At 47.3% G+C, this 14,756-nt stretch overlaps 2 protein-coding genes across 2 annotated transcripts; one reads left to right on the forward strand and one right to left on the reverse strand.

Moving 5' to 3' along the window:
• Nucleotides 1-137: 137 nt before the first annotated feature.
• On the reverse strand, nucleotides 138-12,099 carry NFS1 (NFS1 cysteine desulfurase). Its single transcript, XM_061361599.1, has 13 exons — nucleotides 12,000-12,099; nucleotides 11,815-11,882; nucleotides 11,085-11,201; nucleotides 10,408-10,491; nucleotides 9,608-9,760; nucleotides 8,513-8,606; nucleotides 7,286-7,420; nucleotides 5,763-5,920; nucleotides 4,316-4,421; nucleotides 4,071-4,152; nucleotides 2,663-2,746; nucleotides 2,446-2,535; nucleotides 138-1,833 (listed from the first exon to the last, which is right to left on the reverse strand). The coding sequence occupies exons 1-13, from the start codon at nucleotides 12,082-12,084 to the stop codon at nucleotides 1,770-1,772; spliced, it is 1,320 nt and encodes a 439-aa protein (XP_061217583.1). The 5' UTR covers nucleotides 12,085-12,099; the 3' UTR covers nucleotides 138-1,769.
• ROMO1 (reactive oxygen species modulator 1) lies at nucleotides 12,044-13,852 on the forward strand. Its single transcript, XM_061361600.1, has 3 exons — nucleotides 12,044-12,192; nucleotides 12,515-12,645; nucleotides 13,662-13,852. The coding sequence occupies exons 2-3, from the start codon at nucleotides 12,515-12,517 to the stop codon at nucleotides 13,768-13,770; spliced, it is 240 nt and encodes a 79-aa protein (XP_061217584.1). The 5' UTR covers nucleotides 12,044-12,192; the 3' UTR covers nucleotides 13,771-13,852.
• Nucleotides 13,853-14,756: the final 904 nt, after the last annotated feature.

Below are 14,756 nucleotides of genomic sequence, written 5' to 3' on the forward strand. Positions count from 1 at the left end.
AAGTATCTCCGCTATAAATTCTTCCTCATCATTATTAACAGTGTGAATGAGTTTCCCCAACCTGTAGACATAGAATTTGTATTTTAAATGTTGAACAGTTCAGCCAGAAGGTGGGTTAAAAAAAGACTGAAAGTAGCCAAGTTTAAGTCTTATCTATAATTTTTTTATCATCCATGAAACACAAAGAACAATTTCATGTAGTTCAAAAACATACTGGGAAAACATTATCACATGCTTAATCGAGAAAACATGTAAAGCCCAGGAATAAACCATCACCCAGACATCACCTCTAAAGCCTATTTACGCATACAGCAGTTTAAAAAATGTGATAAAATAGAAGGTGCCAGCCCTACAATACTGAAACTGCTAAAGCTAGTAATTTCAAACAGAACAGCTGAGGATTAGCTCTGCATTACAACCAGCCAGTCTGTCCTTGGTTAACAAAGAAAGCACAAGCTTCTGTAACACAATCCACCTTGTGAGACTTCAGCTTTTACATCACATGGTTCATCCTCGAGGTAGGTGCCATCCAGAACTGAAGACGTACTGTCTGTATTACATTCAGCAGCTAATACAGCATCCATCAGTCAACAAAACCAATTGAAAGCTGTCTGCTTATGCAACTGAAACAAAGGCACTTTGCAATACAGGGTTAAGTTGCCTACTGGAAAGATCAACACAGGTTAAGAAAGGAGAAACACTGATAGGAATTAATCTCATCAAACCCTGTTTAACAGACACTTTCCCCACTATCTGCAGGGAACGGATTCCCATGGAAGTCTCCAGTCAGACAGAAGTACAGTCTGTTGCACAGAATAAATTCCAGACAAAACATACAGCCTCCAACAGGCAGGACTCCCTGCAGTGACAGAACCCAACAGCCCATAGGCAAACTGTGAGTGACAGCAAAGGATCATGAAGGGAGGGAAAAACACACAACAGAAAAACCCAGACTGCATTAAGACATTGCACTTCATCTGCTCTGCCCACCATCGCTACCACTCATGTTCCAACTGAACTAGTGCTGCAACTGAAGCTGACATATTCTGCCTATCCCCCTCCTGCAGTCATTCCAGTTTTCTTTGCTTACTGAGAAGAAAACTGCATGGAAAAGCACAATGGAGGGGACAGCAAAGTGCACCATCATTACACCATAAACTCTGTAACACAGAGGATGTTTAGGATTAATGCACACTGGTCTGAACAAGCATTACAAATACTCTGTTTAAGAAAAAAAATGTTTTTATCTGCACATACAACTTAACTGAGAAGGCACATAGCCACACTGAGGCATCCTCTTCCTCTAGGAATGCTGAGCTGATTCCTACCTGAGGATCTCACACCATAAAACACATCTGAGCAGCACAAAGGCAGCGGCTGCTGCAGGATGCCCACCTCAAGCCAAAGGAATGTGCAGCCTGGCTGCAGAGGAACAGCTACATGGATGGGTGTTCCTCTCACCAGGACTCCACTTGCCCACAAATAACACACTGATTTCATTTTCTTATCAGAAAATACACCGACAAATTAATTCTGCTGTAGCATAAATTTCTGTGTGTCAGTATAAATGCAGTGGGTGTTAAATCATCCTGCCTGTCTCCAGCATAAAGACTAATTTCCATTTTTGGCTTCTTAGACTCTGTGATCAGAAAGGGTCATTTTCCAGGCAAATTGCAAGTGTCAAAAATAAGAAGTGCTGCATAATTTGCTCAAGAATGTACAGAAAACACATTTTAATCCACATCTAGTCCATGGATAGCGATGTTTCCTCAGTGCTGAGTCCATTTAATACTTTTGAGGTCAATTCCATCCTGCACCATTTCCCAGAGAGGGCTGTAAAGAAAGGAGAAAAATGTGGGTTAAAACACACCGGACAACATCAACAACAAGAATCAACCAGACAATTTTCTCAGCTACACAAGAAGCCAGGAGGTACCCATCTACCTGCCTTCCCCTTCTGGAGCTCACTGAGCTTCAGGAGATCAGTCCTCAACTGTGACCTCAGCCCAAAATACAAAAGGCGAGAGAGCAGGTTCTCCACCTCATGCCCTGCTCCTTCTTTAGGCATTAAGTACTGGTGTCTCAGAGACTGAGCCCTCGCATTTGACACCGTCCAGATGAGTCAGAAGTCTTCCACTTTCACCAAAAAAACCCAACTTATGGATACATTAACTCAGTAGTACCATCTGGGGCTTAGAGAATTCCAGGTACTGTACTTCCAAGTGCCTGCCCTACACGCATTCCTTCCCTGACAAAGGTGGGATCTGGGAGAAGGTTTGTTTCTTTATTTGTCACTACTGTTAATATCAGTCCTCTTCCTACTCTGCTTGCTTATACAGAGACACCACCATATTTTTGAGGTAAACAAGTAGTTTCAACTAAATCCAACTTTTAAATGACTACCACACCGAAAAAGTCTTCACATTCAGTAAGATGGCAGCTCACCTCATTTCCCTCAGCCTCTTAACATGCTGTATGCACTTCTGCACTGTGTAATCCACCTCCTCCTCTGTGGTGAAACGACCAATACCAAATCTAAACCAAAAGAAAACCATCAAAGACTAGAACTGTGCGCATAAGGAGGGGTGGAACAAATCCACCACCTACTTTTAGGCAGAAAAGAAAAACATTTGGAAGCATTAGGAAAGACCACTCCACACACCTTATAGATGAGTGAGCCAAGTCCTCATCTGCTCCGATTGCCCGCAAAACATAGGAAGGCTCCAGAGAAGCTGATGTACAAGCACTGGAGAAAGGGAAGGCACTGTCAAGCTTTTGTTCACATGCAGACGCCACACTGAAGTAACACTTCCCTAACCTCCTCCAAGAAAGAACAGGTCACTTACAGACATTTCATGCTACTAAGACTTTTTACAACAACCTGTATTGGCTTCCCCAGCCTCTTGGAAATCACCCTGAACACAAGCAGTAAGAGTGGTATTTCTGCTGCAGAAGAAGGAATGGGAGGGTATTAGAGGGGAATGAGGTTTATAGATTAGGAGCATGAGGTAACAGGTAAGCAGAGAGAACACAGATAAAACAGTAAGAATAAACACAACGCCAAGCAGAATCAGTGGGAATGCAGACTAAGAGGTGGCTGAAGCAAAGGCCGTATAAAAAAGACAAAGGAGCCAAGACAGAACTAGCCGGAGAAGGAAACAAAGAGCCAGGACATTAAAAAAGTCAAAAAAAAACTTTAGAAGTTGCTGTTTGGCAGCAGAACAAATAAAGGAAAAACAGTGCACAGAGGAATGCAGAGCAAGATGATCCAGTTATAGTCAGCAGCAGAGAGAACTTCCATCTCGAGCAGTAGGCAAAACTGGTTCCATGTTGTTACTCAATTTTCACAGGCTGCAACATGCAGCACAAAGCAGTCTCAGAGAGACTTTCAAATTACAGAAGTGCTCAGCTTCAGAGAGAGTCATGTGCAGACTTGTTCTTCCCATTCACAGTGCCAACGTACTGTGAATCAAGATCTGCTGACCACTTTATTCTCATAGGTGAGGGAAAGAGGGCATCTTTACACTGCATTAACTGCGCCAGAGGCATCAAGCTTGTCTTAGAAATATTCATTGCTCCTGTAGAGTGAACAGAGCTCCATGAAGTGTATTCAATTTTCTGTCTACTTTTGCATTAAACACAGGCCATATGAGCTAATTTAGTTCCAGTATCTGTCTGGGCAGTTACGATCTGCCACTGGTGTGAAATCCCACTGAAGGACAGAAACTGCTCAAATGCTGGCAGCCTTTAGAATGAGTGAGTCACTGGCAGTTATATGTCAAGGGTATCACAGGTAATCAGACTACAAGGCTGTCAGGCAGAAACTTCTAGATTGATTTTCCTGGATTTGGGGGGTTTTTTGTTCATTTTTTTCCTTTAGGGTCCGTAAATTTGACCTTCATTTGAAATGTGGCTTTTAAACATCTCAGAATGAAATCGATGCCAGGCTGACTCAGTAACCCAATACACAGATACAGGACACAGAGACCACTCCTTAGTTTGGACCTCCAGCAGCAGATGTCATTTTCTCTCCAAAATTCGCTGCTATGCTGCCCACGCATTCCACCTACCTTCCTGAAGAGAGAGCCACGTCTTTCAGAGCCATCAGCAGACTCTCCCCTTCCACATATGCAAAAGATAAATTGATGCATCCTACAAATAAATGAAACAGAAAATAAAACTTCCATCAGCTGAAACTGAGGGTAAATCCTACACCTCAAGGCAACACTTGCACAGTGTGTAGCTGAAGTGCACTACTGAGTCATGGCCGCTAACACAGACTGTTCTAATGGGCTCAGGACTCTGCTCACGTTACCTGGGTAGCGATGCTCTTTGTCTCCATTCATAACCACATCAGGAATTTCACTCATTATTTTTGTAACCAGTCGTTCTGCCAGCTGTGAGATTCGCTTATGGTCATACTATAAAGAAATCAGAAAACAGACCAGAATAAATAGAGAGCACAGTTTGACCTCACTGAAACCGCTTTGCCTCACCAATTGTGTGCAGGTGAAGCAGCTGGGTTTGGTTAAAGCAGGGAAAGAACACATCTGAAAAAGAAACCATCAAGCTCTGCCTGCTCTAGTGACTGTTCTAACAGAGAATTACCACTTTGGTCCTTGCTAGCTCAGCCTCCAAAAATATCCCAAACCATTCAGAAAGATCTGTATGAACAAGCTGCCAAATTGGCTTCCATAAAAGAACCGAGTCAGGTAATGCGTAAGATGACGCATTTTGCAACACAAAAGGGTATCTATCTATTATGGTAAGTGCCCCTTATTTCCTTCAGAGCTCTCAAACTGTACCACATAAAGACATGGTCTTGCAAATGACTCTGAACTCTGCTTTTACAACACAACCTACACAGCGAGAACTGCCCACTCACAGTGTCTTGCTCTAGACTGGAACATGACGTTCCTCACCATACACTACTGCTTCTGGAGCACATCAGCTCTGATGCAGACACAGACGTGCAATTCATGATTGCTTACATGCTTGAAAAAGCTTTAGTCTCAAATATTACTTGATTTTGACATGCCAAATCTCTGCCAGGCAAGGAAGAGAATTCAGATGCGAGGTTTGTGCAGCCTCTAACACAGCTTCCATAACTGCCCAGCTCATACAGTGGATTCCTGCCTGTCTCCCAGGAAGAAGCTTGTTCCTGTACATACAGACATTTGGCTTATGCATCCCACTAGCACTATATTAAAGGATTCTTACATTCCAGCTGTAAGGAATGCGTTGGTGCCCACAAACAGATATAGCAGCACACAGGATTAGTCACCAGACCGAGCAAATAAACTGTCCAAGCTAGGAAAAAAGTAATTCTCAGTTGAAAAGCTGCAGAAAACTTGAACTTACATACATTGACTAGGTACAATAATGGGCTAGGAAGTCTTATTTTCTTCCAGTATACATTACATAAATATGATTTATTCCACCTCAGAGATACTGCTAATAAATGCATGCAGAATGGAGAGCTGAGTACAAGCACTTGAACCTGTATTTCACTGAAACTGTCAACAGTAAATCTGTTGCAGAAAAACAAGATTCAAACCACTTCAAAAAAGAAACTGAAGACAGCTGAAAATCACCTTCCAGCTGCCCAAAACATCCTTGAAGATCTCAAAACATTTACTCCATGTTACAACACAAGAATCCAATTTAACTCGGGCACATGCACACAAAAAGACTGAAGGAATCCAAGACTTATCTGGCCACTTGATGTTATTTTCTGGAATCCAGGACAATCTCCCACATACCTCCATTTCCTGCTGTGCCACCTCACATGCTGCACCCAGGCCCACTGCTAAAGGGGTAGGCACTGTCCCAGACCTCAATCCTCTCTCCTGGCCTCCCCCACTCTGCAGGGGCTCCAGTCTAACGCGTGGTCGGCGACGAACGTAGATAGCACCAACCCCTGGAAAATGAGGAAAGCTGGCTTAGTATATATCCAGTTCTGAAATGATGAAAACGGATTCCAAGGCTTGGAAATATTCCTTATTTCCACAGAAAACACACATTTGGACACCTCACTGGAGAGAAACATCATGAACACTCTAGGAAGTGGTGTCTGTTCCAACTGTTCATGTTCTTCCTCACTCAGGCCCCAGCCACAGGAGAAGCTCAGTTTCTCCCAGAGTGCTTCAGCCACCTAAGGACTAAATACTTCCCTTCCCTCTCACAATTCCTGTGCAGAAATGAAGTTCACCTCTTCGCACTGAAGTTTTCAAGTGCAGATATCTCATTCATTGATGTTCATTCACTGACTTAAGAGCTGAAAGCTCTGGAACTCCTTTCCCTGGATTACCAAGCCAGCACCAGTCCCAGGAGTCCTCTCCCTTTCTTCTCATGAGGGAGACTCCTCAGTAGCACCTGTTTCCAATGGGCAGATCAGATGAACCAGATCTGACAGCCAGGCAGTGTCCTTCTTTCATCTCCTCACCTAAAAACTTCATTTTCATGCCTTCACCTGCTTTGGCTTATCCTGATGAGTGACTCACCACAAGAAGAATGGCTGCAACTTCTGGTCATTAGAAGTTATGAAATGTCTGTCACCTGCCCAAAATTACTGGTTGAAACCTCAGTCCTCGCCCAGAGACACGTCTTTAGCTCTCAGAGCTCACACAGAAAAACACAACATATTGAAAAAATAGTAATTTTGCCTTTTGTTTCTGAGTAGCACACAGAATACAGCAAACCTGATTTCTGCCTTTCCACATCCAGTTTTACAAACTGAATGAACCGTGACAATTGCTGAACTTCTACTATTTGGGAGTCAGCTAGAAAATCCATAGCCCAATTTTAAAGTCCATTCTGCAAAGATGCACAAATGGAGCAGGGGAGAAGCCACTGGAAGTAGAAGGCAACCAAAAATCACTACAAATTGAAACTTTCCAGTTACCTTTTGACCTCCTTGTTGCAAGCTGCAGCTGGGCCTAAACTTTGCCCTAAAACCTAGTTATTCCGTTTCAACTGCTTCAGCATCAATGCTGCTTTGCATCAAGCAGATGACTCCTGAAGAGCCACAACTCTTAATGCTGCCACCATTATAAAACAGTGTCTCTCCCTTTGGTGAAGCCACCTTACAACCTATCAGCACTGACAATCCACTTACTGCAGCTCTGTGTCTGGCAGCAGTGCTTGAACTACTCCAAAGTCAGTCCAAGAGTTTTCTACAGTTTAAGCAACAGTCACTATGACAGACGGGTTTTACTTCATACCTTGTGTGGTTATCTTAAGGTAGGCATGAAACAAGTCTCTAGAAAAGCACTTTAGTAAGTACCTTTGGGCCCATAAATTTTATGGCCACTGATGCTCATCAGATCAATTTTCATGCTGTTGACATCCATAGGAATTTTACCAATTGCTTGTGCAGCATCCGTGTGGAAGAACACCTTACGCTCGCGGCAGATCTCACCTGTAACACAGACACAAGAGCAAAACCACCCACATTATCTCATCTAATTGTGCTGATTCCAATGATTCCAAAATGAATCAGTTTACAGCAGGGACCAGTTCTGAGGTGACAAGGGAAGAAACGGGTGCTGCTGTGTTTCTTTTACAGAGAAGCATCTAAAGCTGTGTTGGAGCTACTCTAGCTGATGCCCAGCTGGTTTAAGCAGGTCAGCAGGTAAGAGGCCCCAGTCTTGGCCTATGAGGCCTGTGATCAAAGTGTTGTGGTCACTGTGGGAACCAGACCTTGGCACCAAGTATCTCTGGCATTGAAGAGCGGGACAACACTAATGGCCGTAACAATGTAAGTGCAAGAGGAAAATCAGCTGCACAACGGGATCAGATGCCGGCCACAGGCTGGAAAAGCAGCACCCTCCAGGATGATGCTGTATAAGTGCCAGGGCAGAAACAATGCCTGAAAATGCCCTAAAAACCCAAACATCTTACAAAAGGACATATTGAATACAAAGGGGCAGGAGGGGGTATGTTTTGTCACTGTCATGGTGTTATCAATGCTGTGACCTGCTTTGCCAGACTGCTCTGAGGTCCCATCTCTCCACGTGCCCGCTCAGAGCCTGGCTCACCCTCTCCTTGTTCCAAAAACCTGGCTCTTCAGCAGCTTTTTAGCCTCCAAACCAATTGTTCATGACTGTGTATAGCAATACTGGGGGGTGAAAGGGTGGCACCATCCCTTCCCACCCCAAATACTGCACGTTTCTCCTCTTAAACTCTACAAGTGTTCAATAACTTGTACGTCAACTCCATCTGGCCATTTATCCTGGGTAGTACTTTCATCCACCATACAATTAACAATGAAACACAAAATACTGCAGCTGATCTGTGCTACAAAGCTGCAATTGCTGCAATGCTCCCTGTAAAAGTACCAAGTTTTAATCTTCATTTCCCTTTTAAAGTAAGTTTTTCTTTGGGACAGTATTATTATTTACTTCTTACCTATACTACATCTTTTGTATTAGCAGCACTTGGCTATGAAAATATTAAGTAAAATGAAGCAGAAGTGACATTCCTTGCCCTCTGGAAGCCACAGTGTACTTACCAATGTCCTGAACTGGCTGCTTTACTCCTATTTCATTATTCACAGTCATTACAGAAACCAAACCTGTATCTGGCTGGAATGCAGCCTCCAAATCCTGGGGAAATATTCAAACAGAAGCTGTGACTAAGAGCAAAGCAAGATTCCTGTGCACACCTTCAACTTGTCAGCAAAGCCTACCCACCAGCCCCCTACCAACCCCCTGGGCTCTGACAAACAGTCCTGGCAAGAGCACTTATCCATGTGAATGTCATTCCTGTAGGAAGAGGAGTGTGATCAACTGCATATCCTAACCCTGGTATGCACCACACCACTGGACTCGATTAAATCAAGTCAGAACAGGCTTCTGCTGTGTCTCATACATTCCTCTGAACTTCTTTAATGAATTAACCACCCAGAAAACAGCTTAAGCCACACATAAACAAAGTGAGGTTGGCTATAAGGGAACTGCACTATATACAAGAAAAAAGCATCACGCAAAGAAAGAGTCCACCAAAGTTCACAGCGAACACGACTATCACTTGTACACCTGCAGGCCTGTCCCCTCTGCCCACCACATACACACACCATCTCTCCAAGCCAGATGACAAGGCCAGAAATAAAACTGATGCTGTCTTGTACTGTAAGACACAAATGACAAAATAAGCAGATACAACTTCTAAATCCCAGGGCTGAGGCATGTACACCCTGAAGGGTCAATGCAGAGACTGCAATCTGAAGGGAGTATTGTAATTGCTGTCTCTACTGCCTTGAGTAGCTCAGGTCACAAAATTTCACCATGAAACCCCCATACCAAAGCTAGCTCTATCCTAGTCATGTACTGGGCTCTCCACAGGGTATGCAGCAGCTCCACCTGCATGGGTATGAATGACAGCAGGTGAACGGTGGGATGAGAGATGGATGCTTTTAGCTGAGGAAAAGTCTAGAGCATAAGACAGAACAGAAGATCCTTCTCCAGCTGTGATCATTTGACTGTGACTCTCATTCTACCTGGTGATATTTATCATCCTATCCTCTTGAACATTAAGAGGATACAAGGTCCTCTTGAGCATCAATACGAAGCAAACCCTCCACTATTTCTGTCACTAAACAACTCACCTTCAAGTCTACGAGCCCATTTTTTTTAACAGGCAGATAGGTGACCCGAAAACCTTCTGTCTCCAGGGAGCGGCAGGAATCCAGCACACACTTGTGCTCTGTTTGAGTAGTGATGATGTGCTTTTTTCTGGATTTATAGAACCTTGCAACACCCTGTTCAGGTACAACCCACAAACAAGAGATTTGTCATTCGTCACTGAAGAAACAAGGTTTATTCACCAGGATCAGAAACAAGACATTACTATTCAGACACAATTAATTTGGATCTTCCCTCTTGGCCCTGAAGTCACGAATCTAAAAGGTACTGATGTGTAATTCGCACTATATTTCCATCAGCACTTGTTTTCCAAAGCATCTCTTTTCAACCAGCTTGTGAAAGTGTTCACTGAGAGAAGACACTATTAACAGTAAGTAATACTTTATAAAAACACCTGCAACAGAGTCACATGCAACGGTGCACATGCCAACAGATAAAACACTGCCCAGTCTTAGTCAGAAACAAGTTTGTAATCAGCACTCCACTGTATTTCATGATAAAGATTCTAACTGCTTAAGCAGAAGGGTTACATTTGGTACATGCAAGATAAACATTATTACACTTTGTACTCAAAACCACCTCCTAGGAACCAAAATATCCCATTATTCCCTCCACGCATGCAGCAGGATAACACAAGCAGCAAATATTTGCATTCCTGGGCTTACTAACCCAAGATATTAACATTTCAGCTGCTGAAAGCTGTGTACAGTTCTTAAGAGCATGATTTTAACACAATGAATAACTAACAGTGTAAACCTTTTACCTTAATTGCCATGTTATTTGCTTCTGTTGCACCACTGGTAAATATAATTTCCCTTGAATCAGCTCCTATTAAATCCGCAATTTGCTGTTTGAAAGACAAATTTGATTTGTTAAGACAAAACACATTGAATTCACTGTAGCAAAACACATGCAAAATGTTCTCAAGAATACCCCCTTAAGCCCCCAAAGGATCACAGCTGTATCTAGTGAAGTTGTGCTACGGGTACAGTGGTCTAAATAGCTGCATTAATATAAAATACATAAGGGGTGGTATACACAGCAGTACAGCAATAGTGGTGTTAAGCTTAGGCTGCCATAAAAGAACATAAAAGTAGGCAAAACACCAGGATGTGTTACTTTCAAAACAATGTACAAAATCCCGTATCTAAGATTAGGAGAATGATAAGAAATTGAGTTATCCCAATGGCTGCAGCACTCTGTGACCTCAGGGAGCCAAAAATCCTGCAGCACCTTTGCCTGAAGTATTTTTTCTGCCATTTCAGTCCCTCTAATCTATTTTTTCTTGCAAGAAATCTGCTACCGCAGAGCTATGAGAGCAGGAGGCTGCTAAACCAGCCCACAGAGAGCTACCTGGAGCAGTTCATCATTGCTCTTGGTTTTCCTTCAACACTGAACTTCCTCACCAGCAGGAAAACCACTGCAGAGAGCCAGACTCACCTTCCTCGCCTTCTCCATGGCAGCCTCACTCTCCCAGCCATAGGCATGTGTCCTGGAGTGCGGGTTGCCGTAGTACGCTGTCAGGTACGGGAGCATCCTGTCCAGGACCCTGGGATCCTGCGGGACACACACCACCCAGCCTTGAACACAGGGAAGGGAAAGCATCTCTGTCCCCTCCGCACACCCTGCCCCAGGACTAGCACTGATGCTCCTGCAGTGTCTGGGTGTAGCTCCAGCCAAATCTTGAACACATGAGATTATTACATGCTATATGCAACACAGCCTCCAGCAAAGCCAAGTGTCTGGCAATTATGTTCTGTGCCCTCTATTTGCATCAAGACAATCACAGAAGAACGGGGTTTTCTGAGCATATGGAATCATGGACTGGTTTCTGTTGGAAGAGACCTTAAAGCTTATCCAGTTCCAACCCCTGCCACGGGCAGGGACACCTTCCAGTACAGCAGGTTGCTCCAAGCCCCATCCAACCCGGCCTTTCCTCTGCGCAGGAGAAATACAAGGTATTTCTTACCTATACTACATACATACAATACAAGGTTACTCAGGTATTTTGGTTACGTTCAGTTCTCGCTGCCCCTCAAAGCAATGCCCATCCCCGCGGGTATCAATTGCGGCTCCCGCAGAGCAAGAGCGGAGGTGCGGGACACCGGCCAAGGTAAAAGCCCTTCTGGGGTGGGGAGGAGACGGTGGCATCCCGAGACCCGGCCCTTACCAGCGGGGTGGTGGCCTGAACGTCCATGTAGAGCGGCCGCAGGGCACTGCCTCCATCGCCGCTTCGCCCTGAGGGAAAGAAGGGAAGGAGCCGTCAGGTACCCCCGGCACCGGCCGCACGGAGCTCTGCCGGCCAGGCCCGCCCGCCCCCCGGCCCCGCCGCTGTCGCCCCCTCCCCGGCCTTACCCGGTGCCGGCTCCGCCACGGCCGCCGAGAGGCGCCGGACGCCGAGAGCCGCCCGCGGGGCAGCCCGAAGCCGCCATAGCATCATGGCGGCGTCACCGAGCTGAGCCGCTGCCCGCCCCTTCCGGAAGCGTCACGGTGCGCGCCGGAAGCGGAGGCCGGAGCGGGCAGAGGCGGAGGGCGCGGGGCGAGCGAGGTGCGGGGGGGCCTGGGCGGGTGCGGAACTCCCGGGGGGCGCGGCCGAAGCCCCGTGAGGTGAAGCGGGCGCCGAGGGTAAAGGCCTCGGGGCCGGGCGGAGGCCGCCGCTGCCCAGGGAGCCGCTGGGGCGGTCCGGGGTGTGAGCCCCGCCTTGTGCCGGGGCTCCGGAGCGGCAGGTCCGCTGTCCCCGGGCGGGAGCAGAGCTTCTAAGAGCCGACAACGCTTTCGGCACCGCAGTCACCGGGCCCCTCCAGGCCGGGTTGGTTGTAGGAGTGTTTTAGACCGAGCAGTAAATCCATGGTTTGTGCTTGTGTTTCCAGATGCCGGTAACCGTGGGCCCGTACGGGCAATCGCAGCCCAGCTGCTTCGACAGAGTAAAGATGGGTTTCATGATGGGCTTTGCAGTGGGCATGGCAGCGGGAGCGCTGTTCGGAACGTTTTCCTGCCTCAGGTATGCCAAGGGAACGGTGCCCGTGGGCAGGCTGTGGCAGGGCGATAGCCAGGGAGAAACTCCTGGCTTGGAAGGGGAGGCCCGGGTCTGCCCCTGCCATCGCAGAGGTGAAGCTTTGCCAGGGCTCTGCCTTGAGAGCCCGGTGCCAGCCCCGGCCCCAGCTGGGCCCCTCTGGACATGGGGCGGGGGGGTCCCAGTTTTGCCTGTGCTCATACCGAGGTTGTGCTGGGGGCTGAGGCTGCGGGAGGGGGCTCCAGCGGGAGCTCTGTGCAGGCACACGCGGCCCTCTCCTTCCTCAGAAGCTCCCTGAGGCTCTCGGAGAGCTGGGTGCCCTGTGCCCTGCGTGCAGGCAATTCCCATACTGACCCCGAGGGGTAATGGCAAGAGAGGAGGCAGAGCCGTGGCCGGCGCAATCCCATCGTGAATCAGAGGCAATCTCACACCTTCCCGATGCGCCAGCACAGGGGTAACCAACTCTCAGTGCTCCAGGCCGGCTCCTCGCTGCCTGCTGCTGGCACACACCAGCCATGGACAGGAATTACTCCTTCTTATGGGGCAGAACTAATGCTTTTTTAATGCGTGATTAAACACGGAGGTGGCCCGACCCAAACCCATTCAATGATGCTATGGTTCAGATGAGAGCCTGAGAGGAGGCAAAGGCACAAAGTCTTATCTGACAGTGTTTAACGTTTATGGCTCCCTCACTGATCCTGGAGTGTCTGTAGGTGGTTCAGTGCCAGCAGAAAAAGCTCATGGGTATTTAGAGGAAGCAGTGGCAGTCGGTCTGCCCTTTTTGAATGACACAGCTGTGCAAAGAGAACAGCTCCTTGCTTTTGTAGCTCAAGCACGGGGCACCACAGCATCGCCCTGCACAAGCAGATGTCACTTAGACTGAGGAGGAGGTGTTTGATTTGGGTGCTCAAGCACCTAGTTTCTGGTTGTACCGGATGTTTGCTGCTGCGGGTCTGTTACAGGCTTCAGCTTCTGTGTAATTCCTGCGGTTTTCTTCATCTCAGGATCGGCATGAGAGGACGAGAGCTGGTGGGAGGAGTCGGCAAAACGATGATGCAGAGTGGTGGGACGTTTGGGACATTCATGGCTATCGGCATGGGAATCCGCTGCTAACCTGGAGCGAGGGTCCCAGCCCGGAGTGCCCCTGCCCAGCATTCCTCCTCTGTACCATAATAAAGTGTTTGGATACCCGGAAGCAAGAGCTCTTCGTGACGTGGTGAATGAAGCACCGTCTCCTTGCTCTGCTGCTTGTAAACCTGCTTTTTACCAAGTTTCTACTTACCTCCCATCTTCTCCCATGAGGATGAGAATGAATGATCCTTTGTACTACATTAAAGTTCCTGGTTCACAGGCGTAAGCTCGGCCCTCCCGTTTCTCCCTTTGGTACTTGGGCAGCTCTCAGGCCCCATATGATGTGGAGCTGCTCAGGTGCACTCGTATTCCTGAGTCTAGGGGAGTTACCTGTGGCTACTTCAACTGTCAGCTTTCTCCCTTGCACATGTGGGTGGGTTGAAGTCACCCCCATTTCCAAGTAATACAGGGCAAAAGCGAGGGAGCCCAGAAGGAATTGGGCAAGTCCTTAAAACCAAGAGCAAACTGCAGCAGCTGAAGGCTCCAACAGCCCGGCAGTGTGTGGGGCAGGCAGCAGTCAGGGACAGCACAGTTACAGGTACAGCCGTGGTGCAGGAGCTGGAAATCCTTAAACTGCTGGGAAATAGAAAACCCCTCTCCTGCCATGAGCACTCATCCTTGCGATGAGTCCCGAGGGTGACCTGGACAGCAGATGTGGGTGATGTAACCTCCTCAGGCCTTGAGCAATGCCCTTCCTGCAGCTCTGCCCTCAGGACAGATAACCTGTGTCAGGGCACCCACTTACAGGGCACTCTGCTGAGGGGAAGACAGAAGCTGTGGTTGTGACCACTTCCATTCAGCCCCAGGTACTGGCAGTGGCTCTATGCTCCCTGGGCATAGGAAGGGGTCACCCATAGGAGCTGTGCTGCCAGGACACCGTCCTTTCCCCCTCAGCAGGTCTGCAAGGTGCCAGGGAGAGGGGTCACTCCATGCGGCCCTCCCTATGGGTGAACTAGCACATGGTTAGT

Source organism: Neopsephotus bourkii, unplaced genomic scaffold, assembly GCF_033783945.1.
Source record: "Neopsephotus bourkii isolate Nb327-2 ecotype Australia unplaced genomic scaffold, CSIRO-AGI_Nbou_v1 NB_1060, whole genome shotgun sequence".
Lineage (NCBI taxonomy): Eukaryota > Metazoa > Chordata > Aves > Psittaciformes > Psittacidae > Neopsephotus > Neopsephotus bourkii.